Raw genomic sequence first — 27,227 nt, forward strand, 5'->3', positions numbered from 1 at the left:
AATCTGATAATGCCCATTTGTGTATTTCTTAACAATATTTCTTATGACATAGTAATCTTACAACATAAATTCACTAGGTGCAGCAATTTCTCAGTGTCCTGACAGTCAATATTTTATCTTTTCTACTTTTCTTCTTTAAGTATAAATTTAGGGTCTCTTATATAGATTTTATGTATCATCATAGGCTTTCTTTAGGGAACCTGTTTTTGTTATTTCTTGTTATGTACCCAATTTTGAGGTCTTGAGAGTATATCAATACTAATAAATAATTACTTGAGATAGTTCTGCAGGCAGAAATATTACAGCAATATATTATACTCTAATAAACTTGGAGTTAAACTTTCTTTTTTATTGTTAACTAATACTCATTGAGTACCTTCTGTGGGCCAAGCATTGTAGAAGACAGTAAAAGTGTATCTGTTGTGGGGGAGCAATGTAGGGATTGCATCCAGGGCCTTGTACATGCCACACAAGCAAGCACTCTACCACTGAGCTACATCCCCAGCCTTTTTTTTTTTTTTTTCAAATTTTGTTTTGAGGCATGATCTGGCTAAATTGCCCAGGAGGGCCTCAAACTTGCAATCCTCCTACTTCGGTATCCCTAGTAGCTGAGAGTACAGGTGTGTACCATCTCACTTGGCTTGTGGAAGGAATTTTCTTAGTGTGGAAACACTGAAATCTTCATGTATGGGTTTGTACTACCTCCAAAAAGTCCATTCAATTTTTATTAAATAAATCATTATTATGGGATTTCTGTGAGTTTGCCCAAGACCCTGATACAGACTTCCTGAAGCAGTATGTAATTACTGATTATTCTTCTCTAAAACTCCTAAGATGAAAATTAACCACAGAACACTATCAAAATAAAGCTTGCTTACTTTGGAAATGTAATAACAATGTAGTAAGAAAATCTATAAAAATGCACAGAAAATAAGTAAGTAAGAAAAAAGTAAGTAAGGAAGAAAATGTAAAGGACCTTTTGACATATCTTGTTTTTCCTAATTTCCTGTCTTATTATGGTCAATTTCTTGTTGGCCATGATTTCCCACCATTAATATCAATGCTTATCACAAAGATGTAAATGAAGTTGCAAATTTTTGATGCAATTTATATTACATAAATGAATACCTCATAAAAGATTTATTATCATTATTGTAGGTGACATACCTTGTTTGTTTGTTTTTTTCTTTTTAACAATAAACATCTAGTATCCCTATGGGCAAAGTTACTTATTGAGTAAAGGTAGGAAAAATCCAAGCAGACAGAAAGGACAGAGGTGTCAAAAGCACAAGTTTGAAGATTGAAAACAAGAAGGAGCAATTCTGCAATACAATTCTGACACACACAAAAAGTGAGTGTTAATGACTATTGTCTGGAGAGAGGACTTGGATGTGAGGAAAATAATATTGATGTCTAATATGAAGGAGTAATAAAGGCCTTTGTTTGAGGCCCTTTGTCTACAGACCAAGAGAGTACATGAAATTGCTGATCAAAGTTTGAAATCTGAGCATATTTCACACTTAGACTGAATTGTACAATGACTGCATTGTGAGTTCCAACACAAGCTATACAAAAAAGTTGTTCTTTATGTTGACAAATACCACATAGTAAGTACTACATGGGAGCAATTATCTGCTATCTAATCCTTTCAGTCTTAATAGAGAATTAACATTTTTGTCTTTCAATCTCCAATAACATTACTCAAAAATGTCTTAAAACATCTAACTCAAAAAAAGTACTTCATGTATATACAAAACCAATTTGTGAAAATATTCAGGTCTGACCTTCTCTCTCTGGAGTAAGTCTTTGTCTAAGGAGATGGTTCACGATGGCACTCATGCTGATAAAGCACTGCTGGCCCAGGGTGTCCCAGTTCATACTGCTCAGGATGTTTATTGCTTCATAGATCTCATCACAATGAATGTACTGGAAGACAATATCTACTAGGCCCAGTTGTCCCTGAGTGAGGATGCCTGCCACAAAACATATAAAACTAGGTAAATCTTTTAAAATACAGAATAACAAAAACAGACTTAACTTTCCTATAAAGGAAAAAATTTTAAAAAACATTAAATATTTCTTGCATTAAGTGCTAGTATATGGGACTAATCCCCTTCTCAACCAATATTTTCTATAAAACATCTTGGTACAACAGGAACACATTTATCCTTTTAAAATGAAAGAAAATTTACTTTTAATTCTAGAGGACCAAGAACATAAAAAGAAAAGTTCAGGGGAAGCTGTCTGTTCTGGTCTTTAATTGTCTTTTAAAAGACTGATCTCATTTGAACCTAACAATTTCTGAGCGTTAAATGACAATAAATACTAGGGCTTTAAAGCATGTTTCTGTTTTGTTTTTCATCTTTTGAAAATGGCTAGCTATAAAATCTTTTTTTCTTTAGCTTATGTTTACTGACTTTAGCAATTCTACAATAGCTTCTCAGTACAAATAATCATAAAGCTAAATGAGAAAATGTGTGTGAAATTACTTTGTAAGCTATAAAGTATTATAAAATATTATTGCAATTCTTTTTATTACTATCATCATCACTTAACTGGGCTATTTATAGGTTGTAGGATTTTTTTTTAAATTAGTTAATGAGAAAGATGCTGAAATTCTTCACACTAACTTCAAGTCCCATCAAAATAAAAATTTGTGCTATATCTAACAGGACTCAACTTGATAGGGAATCTGGGGAATTGCCCTAACTATACTAAGCAGTAAAACTTTACTATTCCTTTTGTGTTGGTACAATCAACAAATATAACTATCCTAGAGTCTCTATGAGCCTGCAGTCAAGCACTGGAAGTCCTCATAAATCAAGGTGGCTACTTGGCAGTAGATATTAATGCAGAGAACTTTTGCAGGAAACTGAAAATACCTGAGATTTGTTGATTCTATCCCTAAGCAACACTTCTATGAGTAGCAAGAGAAAGAACTGATCTATTGGGGGTGGGGAGAGCTAACATAATTGTGATCAAATAGTTCAAAGACAACAAAATTTTTAAAAAAATGAGGGAAAAAGATGCATAGGATGTACAGAAAAACAAAGAATGATTCCAGACTTTGCATGTAAAATTATGCAAGCTAGAAAACAATAGGAAGACATTTTTAAAGTACTGAGAATTAAAAATAAATTAACCTAGAATTCTTACTCTTATAATAAAGGGCTCAAAATTTATGAAGAAACATAACAATTCTTAAGTACACCTAATAACTGAGCTCTGAAATAATAAAGCAAAACATGACAGAACTAAAAAGAAAAAAATTAAAATATGTAATTATGGTTAGATATTTCAGTACTGCTTTTATAAATCAAGAGATCATGTAAACAGAAATTCAGGAAAAATATAAAATACTTGAAAAACACTATCAATGAATTTCATCTGACATTCATAAAAAACACTTTACCCAACAATGAAATACACATTCTTTTTGAGGGCCCACTGAATATTAACCAAGCTGAGCATATTCTAAATAATAAAAGAAACTTTAATACATTTCAAAGTTTTGAAATCATGAACAGGTTATGTTCTCTAACCATAAGAGAAATAAATTAGATATCTATAACAGAAAGCTATCTGGAAAATTCCCAAATATTTGAATAACCTATGGGTCAAAAAATCACAAAGTATATTAGACATTATGTTAAATTGAATTAAATAGAAATATAACATAAAAAACTTTGTGAAATGTAGCTATGGTTTTTAAAGGAAGATTTCTAAGTGTTTCAGTTAGAAAAGAAGAAAGATCTAAGCTCAATAATCCAAGTGTCCGCATCAAGAACCTAGGGAAAAAAGAACAAATTAAATCCAATGTAAATAGAAAGAAGAAAATAATAAAGCTAATACATAGAAAATAATGAAGAACAGTAAAAATCAAATAAACTTGAAAGCTTTCTCTTTGAAAAAAATCAGTAAACTGAGAAAAAGAGATGATACAATTATCAATATCAAAAATAAGAGCTGTATAACTACAGGCATTTAATAATAGGTAAAGAGTATGAGTAAATTTATGTAAATGTAGCTTAAATTAAATGGATTCCTTGAAAGACCCAAAATGTCAAACTTCACTCAAGAACAAACAGGGGCTAGGATTGTAGCTCAGAGACCTTGGTGTTTGATCTCTAGCATCTTTTCTTCCAAAAAGAAAGAATAGATGACTTGAATGGTTTTATATTATTTAAATTTCAATTTTTTTTTTTAAAAAAAAACCTTTACACACACACACACACACACACACACACACACCCCTTTAACTCTGCATATGTCCAGATGCCTTTATTGATGAATTCTATCAAACATTAAAAGAAAATATGTACTCTGCATAATCCAAAATACAAGAGAAACAAATACTCTTCAATTTATGAGATTATCACTATACCAGCTCTAAAAATGACAGCCATTAAAAGAAAATAAAATAATACTTCAATATCCTCACAAATAAGCATAAGATTCCTTAGCAAAATATTAGCAAATCCAAAAATATATAAAAAAGATGTCATAAACAAATAACATTTATCCCACAAATGTAAGATCACTTAAGCATCTTAAAACCAATCAATATATTCACCACATGACCATATTAAAAAGAAAAAAACATACTTATTTTAACAAATACAGAAAAAGCACTTGAAAAAGTTTCAAAATTCACTGAAGATAGTACGTCATAGAAGCCAATGAATGGAAGAGGAATTCCTCAACCAAGTAATATCATAGGTAGAATGAAAGACTGAATGTTTTCCACCTAAGACAGGAAACAAAGCAAGGATGTCATCTCTTAGCACTTCTATTTAATACTGTATTTGATGTCATAGCTAGTGTAAAAAGTGAGTAAAATGAAATAAAAGCACACAGATTAGATAAAATGTAAATAGATTTTTAATCCAGTTGTCATGATCATTTATGAAGAAAATCCTAAGGAATTTACACAAAAGTTATAGCAACTAAGAGTTTAACTGGGTTAACTGGGTTCCAGAGTTTAACTGGGTTCCAGAACACATGGTCAATATTTTAAAAATTGATTTCTACATAATCCCAGCAAAATGATTAAAAACTGCAATTAAATAAAATACTATTACAACATCTTTCAAAAACATTAAATACTTAAGGATAAATTTAACATAGTATGTACAAGATCTTTATGTTTAAAACTATAAAACATTGCAGAAAAAAATTAATGAATACCTAAATAAGTGGAAAGAAACTAAATATTATTAATTTGTATTCCTACTCAAATTGATATATAGATTCAACACAAAGTAAATCAACATCCTAGTAGGTCTTCTTGTAGAAACTGCTAAGCCAGTTTTAAAATTTATATAGAGATGCAAAGGATCTAGAGTAGCCAAAACAATATGAAAAAGAACAACAAAATGAGAGAACTAACAGTACCTGATTTCAAGATTTCCTGTAAAATCACAGTAAGAAAGACACTACGCTTAAGTATAGATACGCAGTTCAGAGGAAGAGAACAGACTCATCATAAACATACACACACATATGGTCAAGGTAATTCAATGTGAGAAAAAAATACTCTTTCCAGCAAATGGTGCTGGAACAGCTGAGTATTCATAATAAAGAATTAATCTCAACCCATAACTTTATCATATGCAAAATATTTACTTGAAATAGACCAGAAACCTAAATCTAAGAGCTAAAACCATAACACTTCTAAAACAAAACAAAACAAAATCTTTGTGAACTTGGGATAGTATTCTTAGATAGGACATGAAGAGCAGAAGCCATAAAATAAGGAAGTTTACAAATTGAACTTCATTAAAGTTAAAAACTTCTACAACTCAAACCATACTGTTAAGAAAATGAAAAGTAAACTATAAACTAGAAAAAATATTCATAAGTGTCTTACAAAAGCCTTTTATTCAGAATATGTATTAGAACTCTAATAAATCATTAAGTAAACATCTAATTAAATTTGGGCAAAAGGGGCTGGGAATGTGGCTCAAGCAGTAGCGCGCTCGCCTGGCATGCGTGCGGCCCGGGTTCGATCCTCAGCACCACATACAAACAAAGATGTTGTGTCCGCCGATAACTAAAAAATAAATATTAAAATTCTCTCTCTTTCCCTCTCTCTTTAAAAAAATAAATAAATAAATAAATAAATTTGGGCAAAAGATTTGAAGATATACTTCCATCAGAGAAAATATACAGCAATAAATATATGAAAAGATGTTCAACTCCAATAGTCATCAACTACATTACACTCACTAGAGTGACGAAAATTTAAAAGGCCATTAATGTCAAGTGTTAGTGACTATGTGGAGCAACCAGCGTGTCCATAAATTGCTGATGGACATGTTTTAGTAAGCTTTTTCGCCACTGTTATAAAAGATCTGCCCAGAACCATTGTAGAGGAGGAAACGTTTATTTGAGGGCTCATGGTTTCAGAGGTCTTAGTGCACAGAAGGCCAACTCCATTCCTCAGGGCTTCAGGTGAGGTGCAACATCATGGCAGAAGAATGTGGCAGAGGCAAGAGGCCACATAATGATCAGACAACAGAGACTCCACTGGCCAAATACAAATATATACCCCACAGCCACACCCCAATTCCCACCTCCTCCAGCCACACCTTACACTTCAATTACCACTCAGTTAATCCCTACCAGGGGATTAATTCACTGATTAGGTTAAGGCTATAAACCCAAATGATTATTTCTCCTCTAAACCTTCTTGCATTGAATCACACATGAGCTTTGGGGGGACGGCTCATATGCAAACCATAACAATATATTAATGGTATAATCACTTTATAAAAAAGGTCATTTCTTTTAAAGTAGCATATGAGCTACTTTAGCTAAATATTGTATACTTCTAGGTTTTCCACAAGAAAAATGGAAATGTGTCCATACAAATATTTGTACATGAAAGTACATAAAACTTTTAGTCCTTTAAGCTTACACCTGTGTCAATCAGTATTTGACAGGATAAAAAAGTTATGGTATGTCTGCATCATGGAAGACTACTCAGTAAGATAAGAAAAACTTATAAGATACACATAATAATATGGAAGACTCTCACAGATTAATGCTGAGTGATAATATAAAAATGCAAAGTAAGATCTACTATATGATCCTATTTCTATGAAATTCTATAAAAAACAAATCTAGTTCATATTGACAAAAAGTACTGTTTGTCAGATTTGAGAGAGATGGAGATTAATGACAAAGGGCCTTGGGAGAATTTTTTGGGATGATGGAAATGTTCAGTACCTTGATTATGGTGGTAATCATGGCATTGCATACATTTAAACTTATTAAACTGTACAAATAAATTTTTATTTATTAGATTATACCTCAATAAACTTGATTTTTAAACATTCATCATCAAAGTAGAATTCTATTGGTAATAAAAGTTTATTTCAAAAAATATAAGATTCAATTTTAAGACTGGTATTTAATAAAGTACCCAACATTTCTTTCTAGCAATAAACTAATGTCAATTGTCTCTTGGGTAAAGTATAACTTTGAAATATCTAATTAAAAATAACTTTTGAAGAAAATACACTTATAAAGTTTCTAAGAGAAAAATCATACTCCTTTCCTTTTAGGGAGTATGACAGACATAAACACACATATACTCACATACTACCTGTGATTTTCAAAATTGTATAAGAAGAAAGAAGTTAACTTCAATTATACTTCATTGAATATTATCACTTGAACAAGTAACCTTTTCTCAACTTTGTAGGCTGCATGAGGACACTGTAGGGTCACTCCACACAGATGGAATACTATTGCCACCACAATGGAAAGGGTGAGTAGGCTTGGCTGGAAAGCTATAGTGCAGCAGAGCTCAGGGGATGAAACCCAAGAGGCAGATGAGGGTTGATCCATCACTGGAGTATTTTGGCTGGATCAGAACAGTGATTGCACTGTTAGAATAATAATTTCAGTGCAGTTCAGGGAATTAACTGGAAAGTAGGAAGGGTAGGCAAAAGATGCAGACAGAGGGCCTCTACTTGATCACAATTAGACAAGGGAGGTCTAGATTAAGGTAATGACAGTGAGGCTGAACAGAATGAGATGACTTTGACAGTATTTAGAAGGCAGAATTGAAAGGATTTTGTTACTAACATTAACGTTCAGGGAGGTCCATTACATTAGGGGTGAGGGAAGATTTTATGATGATTTCTGACTTGGAGGTTCCATCTGAATCATTCTAACTTCCAAAATACAAGAAGATAAGAAGGTTTGGGGAGAAAGATGATAACTTCACATCTGCACACAATGAGGTTGAAATAGTATCTATTAAAATAGGTAAATGTACGGATGTGGAGTCAGTAGTCATCTGGGCTGGAGTTAGAGAATTAGAAGCATCTTGGACCATTTTCTGCTACTATAATTGAATATTATTGACTAGATAAATTATAAACAAAAGAAGCTTATTTAGCTCAACAGCACTTAAGGCTGGGAAGTTCAAGATCAAGATCAAAGGACTGCATATGATAAGGGCTTTCTTGATGTGTTATAACATTGTAGAAGGACAACTGAGCATGCACAAGACAGAGAGAAAGGGTGGGAATTAAACTGATAACAAATACACTCCGAAATAACTGAGCCTACTCCCTCAATAATGACATTAATCCATTCACAAGGGCAGAACCTTCCTGACCTAATCCCCTCTTAAAGATCTCACATCTTTATACAGTTGCAATGGCAATTAAATCTCACTATGAGTTTGGAGAGGAAATTCAAACCATAACACATAGCTAATTTAAAAATAAACTCTCAATCTGTATAAAATGAGACAAGAACTATAAATGGAACCCTGGAGAGCCCCAAAATTTTCATGAGTAGGCAGAAGAGTGTAAAAGTGATGAAAAGTTGCATTCAGAGTCATAAGAGGCAAATATGATAAGAGTTCTATGACAATGGGAGTGGTCAGCAACCATCAAACACTGAAAAGCCATCAAGTAACATGAGAAATGTATCCTGGAGGAAGCCACAGGTGACCTTTCCAAAAGTGGTTCCAAGAGAACACCACAGACACAAACCGCGATGCAGTGCTCTGACAAGAGAATGAGAAGAAAGGAAGCTGAGAAAGTCAGTGTTTCTTTCTTTTTAAAATATTTTTTAGTTGTAGTTGACACACCATTCATTCATTCATTCATTCATCCATTCATTCATTCATTTATGGAGCTGAGAATGGGTGTCGCCCGTGCGAGTGAGCACTCTATTGCTGAGCCACAATCCCAGCCACCACCACCACCACCACCACCACCCGCCCCCTTGCCCCCGGAAAGTCAGTGTTTCAATGACTCTGGCTATGAAAGGAAAGTGAACATTTGATCAATAATGGGAAACATTTTTAAGGAAGAACTTGTTTTCATGATGTGGTTTAGGCCTGTTTATCTGCTAATGAAACACAATTCATGGTGGGTGGGAAGGGTGACAAGGGTAATGTTGTGGAATCCGTAGCAGAAGTAGTGGTGGAACAGGTCATGGAGTAGAGGAAGGGCTCCTTTTTCTTTGGATCTCCAGGGAAAGATTCAGGTGCCTGTAGTTAAGTGTTGGGTGGGTGGTGAGGAACAGATAAACTTAATGAAGTGCCAATTAAAAGGTGAGATTCTCTGTTGAGGGGAGACAGAGCTATCCTGTGGGTTTAAAGAGAGCAATGAATATCAGAAAAGGTTCTAATGGAAACGGAAAAGCTTTAAGAACCTGGTAGTATAATTGGGTCCTCCTCTTTTTAAAATTAATCTTAGTTTATGTATGTGGAAATATGAGATATTGACTGTCACATAAAAAAATTCTGAATACTGTACTTATTGCTTTATATAAAGAAATATTTCTTGGCTTCCCAGTAGGAGCATGACACTTCCAGCTGCTTCCTGAGGAAGACATGTATTTGGAATTCTTCTAATATCAGTGAGGATGGCCTTTTAATACCCCCAATTTATTGTACAATCACTGTAAGAATTAAGAATGGAAACTCTACCCTTGGAACAGAGTTTCCCTTCAATATTACTCTAACTGACCTAATCTAAGAGTCAAACTCCAAAAATCTTAGCATATTGGCATCAGCGACTGCCACGTTTACATATGACAGCACTCTATTTTAAACTATGATCTATGATCTATCTTTACAATTTTAAATTGTAAGCTACACCTTTCATGTCAAATTTTCCAAAGACTTGCATAACAAGCATCTGAGATAAATCTCATAAATGCTCCCTAGTGGGGATCTGCACATGCAACTACCTGTTTACATATGCAGTAACTTGAATTATACATGAAAATTCCACATGGATGCCCAGAATCAGCACTGTGTTAATTCAAGAAGTATATTAATTTTTTGGATGTATTTAGTAGCAGATCATGAGAAAAATCTGTTCTTTAAACTGGGTTTTCTTTTAAAAAAATTGTTAGTTGAAATTGACTATTTCAAGGAATCTACTCTTCCCAGGAAAAATAATTTGATAGAAATATTAATCTTATAATCCATTAAAAATAAGAAATAAAGTTTTAAAAAATCCTTAGAAATTCCATATTTAGCTCTCTTAATGATCCTGTACACTGTCCCTATCCTACAAACTTAAGAGTCATATTGAAAATAAAATTTAAATGATAAATGTCAGTTGCAGAAGTTATCACCTTTTTATTTGAATGTTTGACTTCTATTGGATAATTCTCTTCCAAGAGACCTTCTTGGGGGAAAAAGAGGTGACAGCCAACTCATTGCCTAATTGATTTAGGAACAGTGCCCAGGGAGACAGTCCAATTAAGTTTACAAGCTGGCAATTAGCAGGAAGCCCTCTAAATCCCTACACTGAGAGCCTGTTTACTTTAGTAAGAAGGCAAATGTGCTAGAGATAGGAAGAGAAAGCTGTGCTTTTTGCAAAGCTGTTGTGAGTAGGCCCACAAGGGAGGGCTGAAGAAAAGTCAGGTAGATGTGGGCAGACAGCCTTATGTTTGACAGGTAACTGAGTAATTTAAAGGGTGAGAGGGAATGAGAGCAAGAGAGAGGAGAGAGAAAGCAGGTAAAAGAGAGAAGGAGGAAGAGACAAAGAGAAAGAGAGTGTGTGTTTTAACAAGACGTGCAAATATCAAACATCCACTTTAATTAGTGTTGTGTATGGAGACATACAACTGTTAAACATGAAGTCAGGCAAAGTATAACTGGATTATCTCATAACAAATGAGATTCCAAACATTTTTTTTCTTAGACAATATTAACATTGTGAATTCATTTATTTGCATTTTTAGTTCGTAGAAGGAAAATAACAGGTCTCACATTGTATGCATCACATCTTTCATATTAATCAAGATATTTTCATTAGATCAATTTCATGTGTTCAATTTCAGAGACAAGTACACCTATAAAAAAAAGTAAATCGCAAATTTTTATCACGAAGTCAAGTCTTATAAGAGGTTTAAAAAATGTATTTACTTTTCTAATTTTTTAAGTAGCTATAATGTATATGAAATAAAAAATTTTTAAACCTATGTGAGTTTCTCTCAAGAACATTAAATTATACAAAACTACCTAAAGTTGTTTTGCTATTCTAGGACACAAACAGTAATATGAAACTGTAACAAGCAAATGAATCATCATGAGACGATTTCATTTTAAAGTTTCCTGGTCGAATATGCTATATTAATATATAGTTTTATAAATATGATAAATCCTTTTGAATGTTTTTAATCCAAAAGGGAAACAAAACAAAAAGTTACACAAATATTTTTAGCAAATTCTAACTACATATCTTCCTTCTTTATTTGTTTCACAAAATTTCAGGCTGGGAAGCAAAAGATATGGATAATCTAAAATAACATTTACAGAAAAAGTTTTACATTCCTACAACACAGAATTTTTCAATGAATATAGAAAGTACTTTTAAAATATTCACATATTTATTTCTTAAGGAGTGTTTTAATAGGACATTTCAGAGAGTATCAGATGTGAAAGTTCAGGCTTTTTAAGCATCATAAAGGATAATTAGTAAAATTTCCAAATTCAATATCTAATATTCATTTGACATTTAGAAAATGATCCACAAAGCCTTTTTAAGAAACTGTTTGAAAGGCAAACATATTTACGGGATTACAAATAACAAAGATCTACATTCCAAGAGTAGTTTTAGTTGCCTTAGTAATATCACTATCATAAACACTGTACTTACCAACTTCCTTGACTTACCAAGTTTAAACAAAAGCACACCCAAAGGTCCTCTGTCAAACCTGAGGAAGAGAAGATCATAGATGTGTCTATTTTCAGGCTTCTGAGAAACAACCAGAGGAGCTATCCACTGCATTTGAACAAGACTGCTGGAAACCTCAAAGAACTTATTGAATTGCAGAGTCTCCCTGGGTAAGCGGTCTTCAGCCAAGAGCTGGATGTTAATAGGGGATAGAGCCATATCAAAAATTTGCAGCTCCCCTTGGTTGCTGCCAACTAGCAGAATGGCACCACTTGGGTGGCAGCTTATTAATGAAGGCAAAAGTTCAGCCTGGGCCAAGAGAGTCACTCTACGGTGAGTTTCATAAAGAACTACTGAAGAATCTTCACAGCCCAGAATCAGTTTGTCTTCAGTAACACTCCTGCAGCAGCTGATGGCCTTCGATCTTAATGGTATTCTGGTGACTGACACACAATGGATTTTGTTCCGAACACATTCATAGATGCAGCTGTCAGCCATGGGCTCTTTGTCTACACTGACGGATTGCTCCACTGTAAACACCTGATAAGGTTGTTTGGTGCCAAAGCAAACATCCAGTGGATCCCATTCTGTACGAACAGAACTCAGAACCTGTAAGATATGCAGCAAGAACATCAGACGGTCAGTTGATGTCACTTAAAGGCCACCAATATTAACCCAGAAACCCAATAAAGACCATTAATTTCCACTGTAACCATCAGCTTGACATATGCAACACATATACACCCAAAATAGAGTACACGACTAAGAATTAAGCTATTAAGATTTTAACTTTAATTTTGGGAAATCTATAAGTACTTAAAGTTAAAAATGTCCCACAACATATAAAACCAAACAAATTAGGCTATTAGAAAAATAATATGACTTGCAGAATATCTTTAAAAGTTAGAAGTTAAGTCAGGTATGGTGATGCACACCTACAATCCCAGCTACTTGGGAAAGGGAGACAGGAAGATCAAGGCTAGCCTCGGCAGTTTAGCAAGATGCTGTCTCAATTAAAAAATAAAAAGAGCTGGTGGTGTAGCTCAGTAGTACACTACCCAGGAATTCAATACCCAGTACTGAAGAAAGAAGAAGGAGGAGGAGAACGAAGAGGAAAAGAATAAATAAAGGACTTTAGAGAATTAATTATGTTCCACCTCCATCCTTCCTATATCTGGAATGATCAAAAAGTTATTTACCAGAAATATATTTCTAATTAGTAGGGCTGGGTAGGCAAAGGGGAAAAATTCAGAATTCTATTAACAGTCTCATAGAATTATTTTGCTACCCAAAGAAATATTGCTGGGACTGGGGTTGTGGCTCAGTGGTAGAGCGCTTGCCTAGCACGAATGAGGCACTGGGTTCAGTTTTCTGCACCCCATATAAATAAATGAATAAAATAAAGGTCCAGTAGAAAAATGATCAATAAATAGTAAATAATACTGGTGAAGTAAAATTTTAAAGTCATCTTTAGTACAGAAAGGAAAGGTTACCTGCCTATAAGAAACATCAATGTAGAACAAACAAATAAAAAAATCGGTCATTTATTTTATTAATATATAAATGATAGGTGGTCAAGAGCCAGGAGAATAGTATAAAAGAGGATATTTTTAATACTTTGTTAAAAAAAATTCAAAATCAGATATAGAAAATTAAATAACATGTGGGATAAAATATTATAGAACTGCTCACCATCAAAAAATACATTTAAAATATGATTAAATTTGGCTGAGGTCTGTCCCTGAGTTAATAGTAATGCATGAATGTCATTTTCCTATATGTCACAATGTATATTGCATGATACAATCATTGGGGGGGGGGAAGCAGACAAAGAGAATTCATTGTACAATTATAGTAATTTATTATGAGTCAAAAAAATTCAAAATGGAAAGTTAACTATCTTACAGAGTGTTGAATTGGGGAGGGGAATGGGAGCTGAAATGACTTTTTAAAAAAATCTATTTTGCACATCATCAGCAACTTAATTTTTTTAATATTTATTTTTTAGTTGTAGTTGGACACAACACCTTCACTTTATTTATTTTTATATGGTGCTGAGGATCAAACCCAGGGCCTTGCACATGTGAGGCAAGCACTCTACCACTGAACCACAACCCCAGCCCAGCAACTTAATATTTATTCTTAAAATAAATGCTTTTGTTTTCACTCCCCTGTCCTACCTTTCAATGAAAACCCCCTAATAAATTAAATGTGGATTCCCTTGCCTAGAATGCAACTCCTGTGGGATCCATATCCATATCCATTTCCTGCACTCATTTTCCCTTTTTTCCAATAAATATTTGTTCAAATAAATATTTGTACCAGGGACTGGTCCTAGGGATATAGCAGTGAGTAAGTGTTTCCCTCAGCGAGTACACACACTTGTGTGGGAGAAAAAGTAGTATCTCTTCCTAACCTTTGGGAGGTTCATTACTGATATCTCTATACTACAAGACAAAATATCAAAAGGGGGCAAAACTAAATTATTTAACCAGTTTTAGGTGACCCAGGAAACTTCACATATGAAGACCCAGGAAAAACTAAATTTTATGCTTACAGTTGATGAAAATGAACAGTGGTATAGAAGTATGATTGGATAAAAAGCAGATATGGCCTATGGCAATATACTGAAGGGAACTTAGCAAGGACCATTTGTTTTGATTTTTCTTTGTGTCTCTAGGTCTTCATTCCTTTAAGAGGGTAGGACAAATGTCACAGGAGGGTCTTGTACCCTAGTTTCAAGGGAGGTAGATCAAAGAATTCTTTTTATGGCTGGGAAGAAAGATAGGAGAAGGTCAAAGAAAGAAAAGGCCACAAAAATCTTTGCTGCTTTCTACTGTTTTTTTTTTTTCTTCAATTTCCTTCAGCTTAAAATAGTCAGGGGGCTAAAGTGCCATATTTGGGGATAGCATTTCTGTTTCCCATTCACACTATAATAGTGAGAGAAAAGGCAATAATTAACAAGTAAGCAGCATTTCAATACCTGTATATGTACTTCCTAAGTATTATGAAGTTAAATAAAGCAAAAAGGTGTGGGGGGCAGCAGAAGTAGGGGAAGAGGGCATGAAACAGAGAAGTCAGGGTAGGTCTTTCCAATAAATATGACCTCAAAGGGGTGAACCATTTCTCTAAGAGAAGAGAACTCCAGGCAGAGGAAACAGATTCTAAGTAGAAGCTCTAAAGCCCTTACCCAATATGGCTAGAGAATGGGAAGAAAGGAAGAGAATAGTGGAAGTGGAATTTGAGGGGTGGGGAAAACATGGTGTAGTAGCTTGTAGACCAGCAGGGCATTCAAGGTTCCCTTCCAACTCACTTTTTCCTACCAACTCACTTATTCCTACCAAGCATACTTACCCTTAAAGACATAAAAGTATACCAGTTTTCTGGATTCCTCACAGATGTGTGGTATCTCTCCTTCCTTTAATCCCCCTTCAAATCCCTTGCCCAGCCCCAGCTTAACCAATGCCTTTCTTGTGACATTTAGCCTTCTATTTGCTTCTTCTTTTTTTAAAATATTTTTTTAGTTGTTGATAGACCTTTATTTTATTTATTTATATGTGGTGCTGAGGATCAAACCCAGTGCCTCACACATGCCAGACAAGTGCACTGCTGCTGAGCCCCAGCCCTGGCCCTCTATTTGCTTCTGATGTTTAGTCATACATCATCATTTTTCAGTGTCAGCTTAAAAGAATAAACTATCTTGTGTATTTTATACTTTTCTGTATTGTGTAGCAGCAAGTCAAAAACTCTTGGTAGAATATAATAAGCTTTTAAAAACTATGAATTTAAGTAAAATTCTATAATGGTGGTTGAAATATACTTCCAAAAGCTCTAAGTTTTATAAAAGAACCCTCAGGGTATATTGAGTATTTAAACTGAAGGAAATCAAGAAAATCGAGAAGCCAGGGAATATTGAGTAGAGTCTGTTCTCACAAAGGGACAATCTAAATGGAGAGGCCCAGCCAGTTGGCATCTTAGCCAAGAACAAGTTAGGCTCAAGGTTCAGGGAGAAGGTTCCTAGGCTTCCTTGTTTTCCAAATGTTTGTGAGATCCTCTCTAATGCTTCAGTAGTTTCACAAGGAAAAAGGAAAAAGGGGAGACAGACCATGGGCTGTTACATATACCCCCTTTCCGATACTGTCAATCCCAGATTACTCTAAAAAGGTAACCAAGGTCAGAGGATGGTTTGATGTCTTCCTAAATGTCTGTGTGATTTTGATTAGATGATATTCATTTAAGGGAGGAAAATGTCTTGCATGGTATAATTAAAAAATATATCAGGGGTTGGGGGTATAGTAGGGCATTTGACTAGCATATCAAAATCATGGGTTCCATTCTAGCATAGAAAAAAAAAGATACCATAAAAATGTAAAGATTAAAAAGTACTTGAAACACAAGTTTCAGAAAACAGTAACTCAGCAGCCCCACCTACAATAATAAGAAAAGAAGATGCTGTACTTATTTAATCTTTTCAATACCTCAAAGTTGGGTATTATAATTTATATTCTAGAGATAATAAGGGTTAGAGAGAGAACTATAAGTTGTTCTTGGTCTCAAAGTTAATAAATGATATACTTATAGTTTAAATCTGATTCTAAAACACCCAGGTCTCTGCAGGTTTTTCAGGCTAGCAAGTACAGGTAATTTATAGGTTTACATGACTGAATCAGCTTTTCTTCCATATGATCAGAGAGAAAGAATGAGACCTTCAGGGCATTCAGAAATCTAAAAAGTGGTGGAGGGATCTCCACATAGGAAAGAAGAATGAGAAAAAGGGGAAGGGACCCAAGAGACAGATGATGCAAATGACAATGGAGCCTATTAATTTGGGGGCAATAAAGAAGCTTGTGCTGAACTATTTTTGCCTGGATAGTGAACACTAAAAGAAAACTATGCTTTGTATAACTGAGGAAGTTTGGAAAAAGGGTCTTAATAAGCTAACTTCTTTTAAAGATCTTCATTCTTGGATTTATTGAGTTATACTAAAAATAAAGGGTGTGCTCCACAAATGTAAATGTAAAACTGTCCCTAAAATGGACCAGATAAAACTAAATTATCTCCTCAAAACAAAAATTTTACAAATATAAAAAATATTGCTAATTTGATATCAGTTTCTGCTATGATTTTGCATGTAATGTTTTGAAGGTTGTATTGTGCCTGGAATGAACAAGGTCAAGTTTATATGGCTGTTATTATAATGATATGATGTTAGCACCGATATCCAAAATATCTTTATGTTTAAAGTATTTTATATACCTGGGTTCAGAATTTAATTCTAAGTTGGACCTGACTCTTGTAACTGCCACAAACAACACTGCACAGTAGAAGCACATTAACAGGGCCTGAATGTTGTCTTGACAATAAAGACCTCTGAGCTTTTTGAGTTAGAACTATAGTCTTATAATTATAGTTTACTTATTTGTAAGAGAAGAACTTATTTACATGTGTTGCAGAAATGCTGTAAATATTTAAAATAACATAACTAATATGCAGGTCTGAAACAGAGTACCCTCAATAATTACTAAACATTATTGTTGCTCCTAAAGAGAAAACACTGAATTCTTTGGCAAGGATAGCAGATAACAGGAAGAATGAAGGACACTGACACTAAATAAAATCCATATTTGGTTACTGAGAATTTATGGATGATACTTTCATAAGCGCCAACTAAAAATGTGGGAGATAATTTTAAATATAGAAAAGATGTGGCTTGGAAGTTAATATTAAAAGGATTTCACTTATTTATGATATTTAACACTATGCTTGGCATGTGGTAATGGCTCAATAAGCACTATTGACTGAATATATTTTAAATAAGACACATTTCATACACATTTCATATTTAATTTCATGATTTTAAATTCATTTAAATTTGTACTTAATTATGTGATTTTTTTAAAAGACATGATATTATTAGAATGAAAGAAACACTTCAGTCTATGAAAATAATAAATTTGCATACCACCATGATAAATGTGTCATGTACCATAATAAAATAAACAAGGAGAAAAAATAAATACATATGACAATAAGCTGTATAAGAAAATGTTTATAATTAATTTAATTTACATGGTAGAGAACCTGAATGCAAAAGTTTAAGTCAATCAAGAACAGCAAAATTATACCTAAATGTTACTTAAATGTAATATTAATATTTTTAATTGAAAGGAAAAGTGGACTGGTATCTTAATTAGAATTCTGAAGTAAAACATTTTTACTTTAAAAGTAGGGAATAATGAATAATAACCAATAAAAATAACCTCAGATAAAATATGGCAATACAATGTAAAAGAAAATTTGGCCAATCAGTTCTAGGAACATGCTAATGTGATAGACCAAGATAATGAGAATAAAGTGCAAACACCTACATTCTCAACAGCCATTTAAAGCTATTGAAGTATGTCCTTTGATTGAAGAACCAGATGAAATAAAAGTGTTAATATATTTTCTAGCTATAAGACATTATGTTAGCAGATCCTAGCAAATAAAAAGTGGGGAAAACAATTATAATTTTGTAACTATTGCAAAATATCAAGAATTGAATGTACTAAGACATCCCTCATTTTATATTGATGAAGCTAGTTTTTCTCACAAAGTGAACTCATATTTAAGAACTAGTGAGAAGGGGGCTAGGGTTGTGGCTCAGTGGTAGAGCATTACCTAGCACATGCGAGGCCCTGGATTCAATCCTTAGCACCACATAAAAATAAATAAATAAAGATATTGTGTCCAACTAAAAAATAAATATTAAAAAAAGAACTAGTTAAGAGATGATCAATGCCAAGATACAATGGTAAGATAAAGAAGTGAAAAAATATGGTGTGTAGTGAAGAAAGAAATGCTAAGTGACAATGCTCTGAAGAAAAGAACAAAGAAGAAAGAAGAATCTAAAAAGAGATAACTGAATTTGGTGACACTCTACCCAAATCTTCTAGGAGGCATGCTCACTGTTATCCTATGCAAACTTCATGATCAAGAATTCCCTTCTCTTGCTGGGCATGGTGGCACACGCTAGCTATGCATTAGTATAAGGCAGGAGGATTCCAAATTTGAGTTCAGCCTGGGCAATTTAGTGAGACCCTGTCTCAGTTGGGGATATAACTCAATGATAGAGTGCTTGCTTAGCACATGCAAGGGTGAAACTACTACTGGGTTCAATCCCCAGTAGTAGGGTGGGGTGTGTGTGTGTGACAAAACTGAAGTGGGAATTACCTGGGATAATGAGCAGAGTAAGAGTTCTGGTAAAGGCAAAGTGAGTAGGCAAACAATAAGAAGGGGAGAACTGTATAGATAATTGAGGGATGAAAAAAACCTTACAATGTGAAAAGTCTGTTAAAAATCTAAAATATGAAGAAAATGAGCTCTGCTTTAACTCAAAGGCAACAAATACAAAGAAGAAAAACACAGGCACTATGTTAGCTAAACCACAGGCTACACAATGTAAGAAGTGGCCAATAAGGGAAGTTTGCTATTCCAGAAATGGATGGAATAACATTCATGGCCCAGTGTTTTTTCTCTTCTTTTTTCTTATCTTTCTCTTCTTTCTTTTTTAATAAAACTGATGAAAAAAGAATTTAAAAATCAAAAAATTTGAGCTGATAAACTGCAGAAAAGATAGACAATTTATAAAAGGTCTTGAAATTTCCCAGATTCAAGGGCAAATTGGTAGTATTGATCCTAAAATGAATTGTTTTAGCCAAGTTTAAATCAGCTTTTAGATTAAAACAGTTGAAAAATGCATCATGAAGATGACTCATTTTTATTTCTAAAAAAAAGCTAAATTTGAAAGAAGTACATAGAATAAACCCAAAGAAGAACAATATAGAGAAGGAAAAGCATATCAGTGTGATAGATTCCATTTCTGAAAGATATCTTTAAATTCAGAAAGAACAAAAAGCAGAAAAGCAATCACATAGAGTTAGATTGGCTCAAGACTGTTGAACTTCATGTTTCAGCAGAGGGCTTCTATTATGACTCTAAAGTCACCAATATGTAAATCAGCAAAAACATTTATTTAAAGTGCAGCCTTTTCTAGCATTGAAACTTTCACAAGTGGGTATCCAGTTATTTGAAAGATTATGCACCAAACAAGTTTTTAGCTTATCATTAGAATTTATTCTGAAATCTATATTTGCCCCCTTCCATTTAGAAATTTTGACAAACAGAAGATTAAAACATGCACTTTAGTTTTACTTCTTTTTATGAAACATTCCAATCACATTAATGTAAAGAGAAAAATCTGTGAAAAACAACTTGAGGAAAATACTATCCTTTTGCTTTAATTTTTATAATAAAATATCATATATGCAGATGAAACCTGCCAGATCCCATTCCCTTTCTCCCTTCCCAGAGGCACCACTATTATGAATTTGGTATTTATCTCTATGCATATTATTATTCATGAACCCAAAACAACACTTCAGAACACACAAAATTTTGAACTTTTAAAAATTTTATATAAATGTTACTATACTGTATCACACTGTAATTTCTTTTTGCTCAACTGATTCTTTTGAGATTTCACATAATCACATAGCTTTGTAGTTCAGTCATTTAAAGTTCTATATAACATTCCATTTTCTGAATGACACAAAATGTTTTTATTTGTAGACCTTCAAATTGTTTCTATTTTTTTATTATTATAAACAATGCTTCTATGAATACTATTATATATGCCTCCTTCTGTATATGGATCATTTTTCCCTATTGTAGAAAACTCACCTTCAATCATATTAGCTTCTGCTAAGTTGCTCTATTATCACAATTTACTAATTTTCTGTCCAATAAGCAATCATGAGAGTTCCCTAATATTCCATATCTTCATTTATTCACATATATGCACTAAAAACAAAATAGTAACTTATCTTTTCAAATTGATACAGGTATTTTAATAGCTTTCAATTATTTTTGACATTTGTATATAGGATAAATATATAAATGTTTTACAAGCAAAAAAACACGTTTAGAAAGATGAAATTATCTACTAGGAAGTATAAATATTCTCTTATTTATACTTTTTGATGTGTGAAAGTTATAAACTTATATTGTGTGTATTAATAAAATCCTCCAGTACACAAGACTATTTCTTGTTATGAAATCAATAAAATATATCAAAAATTACTTCAGGAAATACAGAAACTCATACAAATTTGTTAAATATCAACTGATATTTAACAAAGAAGCAAAGGCAATTCAGTAGAGAAACAATAAATGCCGGTGAGGTTGTGGGGAGAAAGGAACAAAAATAAATAAATAAATAAAATAACTATCTTACATCTTATGGCAGTAAGGTAACAGTAGATCAGATGATTATGAACTTGATTTGTATATATAAATTAGATAAATGTATTAATTATAGACATGTTTTGCTCAATTTCTATGATTCCTTTAAATCACTCCCCAAATTGCAAATAAGCTAACTTTTTTTTTTTTAGGATTTTATTTTGAAATTATTTTAGATTTATAGGAAAGTTTCAAAAATAAAGACATTCCACATATCCTTCACCTTAGTTTTCTGTTACTATTTTACTGCACTGGTTATCATTCTTTTCTTCTGTTCCTCCCTCCCTCCTCTCTCCCTCCATCCCTCCTTCCTTCTCTCCCTCCCCCTCTTCCCTTCCTTCTTTCCCTTTCCCTTTTCCCTTATCCCTTTCACACATTTCCCATGGAACTGTTTGAGAGTAAATTGTAAACTTGATACTTCCTTACCTCTAAAAATCTTCATGTATATTTCTTAAAAATGAGTAATTATTTTCCAGTCATGTTAAGATAATCAAAATAATAAAATTAATATTATTATTATGAAATCTACAGGCTGCGATCACATTTTCCCATTGTCCTACTAATAATGGTACAATAATTGTTCTCTGACTAAGAAGTCAGTCCATGATTACAAATTGCAGTTAGTTTAAGAGTAACCTCTTAAAAAAAAAAAAAAAACACTTGTATATTGTTGGTGGGACTTCAGACTACTACAATCACTCTAGAAAGAAGCTTGGAGATCCCTCAAAAAGCTAGAAATGGAACCACCATATCATCCAGCTATTCTATTTCTGGGTATTTCCCCAAAAAAACTAAAATCAGCACACTACAGTGACACAACCACATCAGTGTTTATAGCACCACAGTTCACAATAGCTAAATTATGGAAGTAACCCAGATGCCTGTGATTTTATTTTTATATATATATATATATATATATATATATATATATTTTATATATAATATATGTATATATATTATATAATATATATAATATATTCCTCTTGAGGGAAGAATAAGATTGCATAAGTAACTAATCAAACACAAATTAAGAGACAAGCAAAAGGAAGTCTAGTAGAGTAGTAGAAGAAGTAGTGGGGAGAATGGAAGGAAAAAGTGGAGGGATCATAAACTGAAATCAATTTCTATGCATGTATGATATGACCTAACTACTATGTAAAACCATAAAGCTCTAATTAAAAAATAAAATAAAATGGGAGTGGAGAAATGAGCAAAATATAGACAAAAACTTTTTAAACTATCTCAATTTATAGTAGTAGTGTTAGCGTTAGTATGATTATTCTGAGACTGGGTACTGTGTATGTGGACAAATTGAATAAGTAATTATGGAATACTCTAATTTGCTTTGTCATATAAACTAATACTTTTGTTATGGAAAAGAGGAGATACAGATATAATACAGAAGAAGTTAAACTAGAAAACATGCAGTGCTGAACTTGAGTTAGAAGTATCAATATGCAATCATTAGGAATGTATATGGGTATAAAATCTCTTAACTTTCTCTACGAAGAAACACAGAAACAATGACCAAACCAAAAACAAATCAATATGCATATATCCTGATGTGGACTTAAATACCATTTTCCAAAGAAACCAGAGGATCTTAGACAAATGACTGATTCCAGATCTGAAATAGGAAATGTAAAAATGAGCAGGAAATATACTGAAATACCAGGTAGCTGGGAAGCTAAGATTGTGAGGTCATGAGAAAAAGAGAAGCCTACTGGCCAAACATGGGGCAATATGAGCTTCCATAGGATACTAATATGAAATATATCAAATCAAATTATGCTTAAATATGTGAACGAATAGTGATATTTAAAAATTAAAACCTTAATCAGGGAATCAACTTGTTATTTTGACAACTGGTAAAAGAATCCAACATTTATTCTGCTTATCATGCATGAATACAACAACTGGGATAACAAATAGGAGTTGAATGGAAGGGTCTTTTCATAAAAGTTTCACAAGTAATAAATGAAAATAAATAATAAAATTAGCTGGCTATGAGAACACACCCACCTGTAATCCCAGTTCAGGGATTGCAAGTTCAATGCTTATGTTGGCAACTTAGCAAGATACTGTCTCAAAATAAAAAATAAAAAGGGATGCAAGTGAAGCTCAGTTAAGTGTGCCCTTGGGTTCAATCAGAAGGAAGGAAGGAAGGAAGGAAGAAAGGAAGGAAGGAAGGAAGGAAATAATTAGAATTATTACCATTTGCAACATTAATAAATTAATGGATTTTAGGCACTGAACATCAGTAGTTGCTAATATCAGAAAAGTGAAATAACTAAGAGAGAAAGAACCTGAAACTACGTGACTGTGATGAAAGAATACACCATCACATTTAGTTTTGCCTAAATTGACTACTACCTCGAAGAATTTTCAAAGGACTGAGAAACATGTTCATTGCATGCCATACATATGCAAAGAACAATACCCAGGCTGTGGAACACTGTAGTTTTTGTCAACAGATCATTTTTATTATACTCATTAATGCATATTAATTGTACAAATTAACAGGTCTTACTGTGACATTTCCATACGTGAATATATTGTGCATCAACAGATTTTAAGAAAAAGAAATGGATGGGAATTTGTAAATTAAGAGAAACTTAAGATATACATTGAAATGTTTTAAGTGGATAATATTATACTCAGTTTCTAGGTATTCACTTGTGTGATAAAACTAAAAACTATATGGGTATACAGGAAATGATTAATAACCATGATGGTAGTGACTTCTAGGGAAGGAGAAGGGGTTAAGATTGTGACACATGGAATTACATCAGAGTACCACACAATTCTATTTTTCAACTCAAAGGTTCCCCTAATAATAGCTTGTTAAGCTATAAACTTATTTTGTGTTTTTCTTTATGTGTGTTTTATTTTATAATAAACAGCTTTTAGAAAAAAAATCGTAAAACAGAATACCTTTGTCATTTGGCTAAAAGCTGACAAAGAACACGACATTTCTTTGGAAGAGATGTTTCTTAAATATTTTGGCTTTTCATTTGAACATATCTGTAATGGTTTTTAAATGCCTCCTTTGTCTAATTTTATTATCTTAACAGTTGGTCACATTATTACTTTTCCATTTGTCATTGTTTCTAAAAATCACAGAAATAACAGTGTTTAATTTTTATGTGGAAAAGTATTTTTTTTAAATATTTTTTGAGAGAGAGAGAGAGAAAGTGTGTGTGTGTTTTAATATTTATTTTTTAGTTTTTTCCGGCAGACACAGCATCTTCGTTTGTATGTGGTGCTGAGGATCAAACCCGGGCCGTACGCATGCCAAGCGAGCGCGATACCGCTTGAGCCACATCCCCAGCCCCGGAAAAAGTATTTTTGTGAGGTTATATTTCCATAATCCTGACAACAGTTTTAAAGTTTAAAAGGTCTGCTGATGTGTTTTGGATTAATTTGGTCAACAAATACAGTTTATCTTTTCTGAGTAAGATATTATGAAATTACACCATACTCAGAAAGTATTATCATCCACACATCTAAAAAGTTAAAATACCTGCTCAAATATAAAAGGGCAGAATAAGTTGTCATCACATTATTGTCAAAGTGAATGAAAAAGATAGTTCTAGGAAAATGGTGATAACTTTTTAAAAAGAAGTATAAAGAGTATATGGAACAGGGCGCAGTAGTATTTGCCTGTAATCCCAGTTACTCAAGAGGCTGAGGAAGAAGGATCACAAATTCAAGGCCAGCCTAGACAAACTTCAGAGACCCTATCTCAAAATAAAGTGAAAAAAAAAAAAAAAGCCTGGGGATGTCACACAGTGATACAATGCCCCTGGGTTCAATGTTCAATCCCCAGTACCTTAAAAAAAAGCGTATGTGAAAATGACTATCATATTATATATAAGACCAGCCTGGGCAACTTAGTGAGACTCTATTTCAAAATAAAATTTTAAAAAAGAGCTGAGTGGTAGAGCACTCTTGGATTCAATTCCCAATACCAAAAAACAAACAATTTTTTTTCCACACTATATACTGTATATTTTTCAAAAGAATTTTTTTTCTTAGACTAAATAACTACCTCTGTTCTATGCTTTTAATTAAGATATGGACTGTTATTTAGAGCTCTGTGGTGTGAAATTAGACCAGCAGTTTTTTAATATCCATAAAATTATAATAAATTAAAAACTGTTTCTCCTCTGAAAGACAAGATAATTCAGTCACAGAAAGCTTATTTCTGTCTCCTTTGTTTTCTTTTTCTTTTTTTAGCTGCTTGGTAAGCCAATTTTCTACTTAGAATCTACTGTTAAAACTCTTATTTGGTTCAGTATGTGGGCTTTATCCTTTCCATGGTATGTTATGCAAAAAAAGATAACTCTAATTTTTTTTTTAAGTTTGCTATAAAGCAGTGGGCCTCAACTTGAATACCCAGGAGAATCACCAAGGAAACCCGGAAAAGATTATGAAGGCCCCTCCTATCCAGAGATCCTGAGGGAACTAGTCTGGGTGGATCCTCTCTGAGGTGATTGTAATATATTGTCAAGGCTAGGAACTACTATTCTAGGATCCTGCCAAATAAAAACTTATTATCTTTACTGATTAAAACCACATGGGAAATGCTTTTTTAAAAACTCATACTTTAACAGATCCAAAAATTAAATTTCTTCTCTACACTGCTCTTAAAAAAAAAAAAAAGTTTGAATTTTAGGGTATAAAAGCACACTGTATCTTTATTCTGGTGATTAGTTCAAGAAGTCCCCTACTACTAGTGAAAACTACTATAATATACTGGTGGTTTTAATTCATGATAGTTTCAAGGAAAAAAAATGCTCTACTTCATAGTTAAAGATTATATCTTCATACACACACAAAGTAAAACAATTATTTTCCCAGAAAATATTTTTTTTTCCAAAAAATATTCATTTTTGGCATACTGAAATTCAAATACATTTTTGAAAAAGATATCTTTACAAATTTTCCCAGCAGGCTAATTTTGATAGAATAGCTGAAAGGGTCATATTCTAAAATAAATGCTCTTGCTACAGAAAGAAAAGAATTATATACTTAATAGATTTGGAGTCAAAAGGGGACATTATACAATGATTGTGAATAAAAAAAATCATGTGTGGGCTGGGATGTAGCTTAGTGGTAAAGCATTTGCCTAGCATGTGTGAGTCCCTGGGTTTAATCCCTAGCAGTTAAAAAAAAATCATGCAAAAATATCATATACAACCTTACGCAAATATATCTGAATACTTATATAAAAAGTTTAATTTTATAGAAATATAAATTATGGAAAACAACTCAGGAAAAAATAGAAACAAACAACTGTAAATATGGATCAGTAATGAAAAACTATATCCTCCTTAAAAGACATCATACCCAGGTAATTTAACAGGTAAGTTTTACTGAAAACTCAGTATCAGATAATTCTTTTTGGTACTCAAGTCTTTTTAACTCCCCCTCCCTATCATCTGAACAGAATAAATAACTCCTTGTGGTTCGAATTTCAGTTTACACATACTCTATCCACAGCACATTCACACTTTTTCTCTCACTAGTGGACACTAAGATCACTGCAGGCAGGATAGTTTCTTAATCATATCTCCTGGTATGAAATACAGTATCTACTTACGGTCATACTCAATAGTTGCTGAATGACATAGCTTTTTCAGGTAGGGAAAAACCATTAATGTGCGCATGCAGGTAATGGGAAATAATGAAGCAGTAAGTAATTCATCTGGCTAGAGCATACATTTATATAAGAAAAGAACACTGGGAAAGTAGGTCAAGGCCAATCATCACAGGCTTTTC

The 27,227-nt window shown here is 33.0% G+C and overlaps 1 protein-coding gene across 25 annotated transcripts in view; it reads right to left on the reverse strand.

Annotated features, from left to right (window-relative positions):
- Wdpcp (WD repeat containing planar cell polarity effector) overlaps positions 1-27,227 on the reverse strand; it is a 519,910-nt gene that overhangs the window by 192,957 nt on the left and 299,726 nt on the right. For all 25 annotated transcript variants that reach the window (XR_013088670.2, XR_013088671.2, XM_076833808.2 and 22 more), the window contains 2 exons: positions 12,161-12,770; positions 1,785-1,973 (listed from right to left, as the gene is read on the reverse strand). Coding sequence is in view for 23 of the 25 variants with exons in the window: in XM_076833808.2 (XP_076689923.2) it covers positions 1,785-1,973; positions 12,161-12,770 (799 nt within the window). In the remaining 2 variants the exon portion in view is untranslated. The remainder of the gene's footprint in view (positions 1-1,784; positions 1,974-12,160; positions 12,771-27,227) is intronic.

The sequence above is a fragment of the Callospermophilus lateralis genome, chromosome 14, assembly GCF_048772815.1.
Source record: "Callospermophilus lateralis isolate mCalLat2 chromosome 14, mCalLat2.hap1, whole genome shotgun sequence".
In the NCBI taxonomy this organism is placed as follows: Eukaryota; Metazoa; Chordata; class Mammalia; order Rodentia; family Sciuridae; genus Callospermophilus; species Callospermophilus lateralis.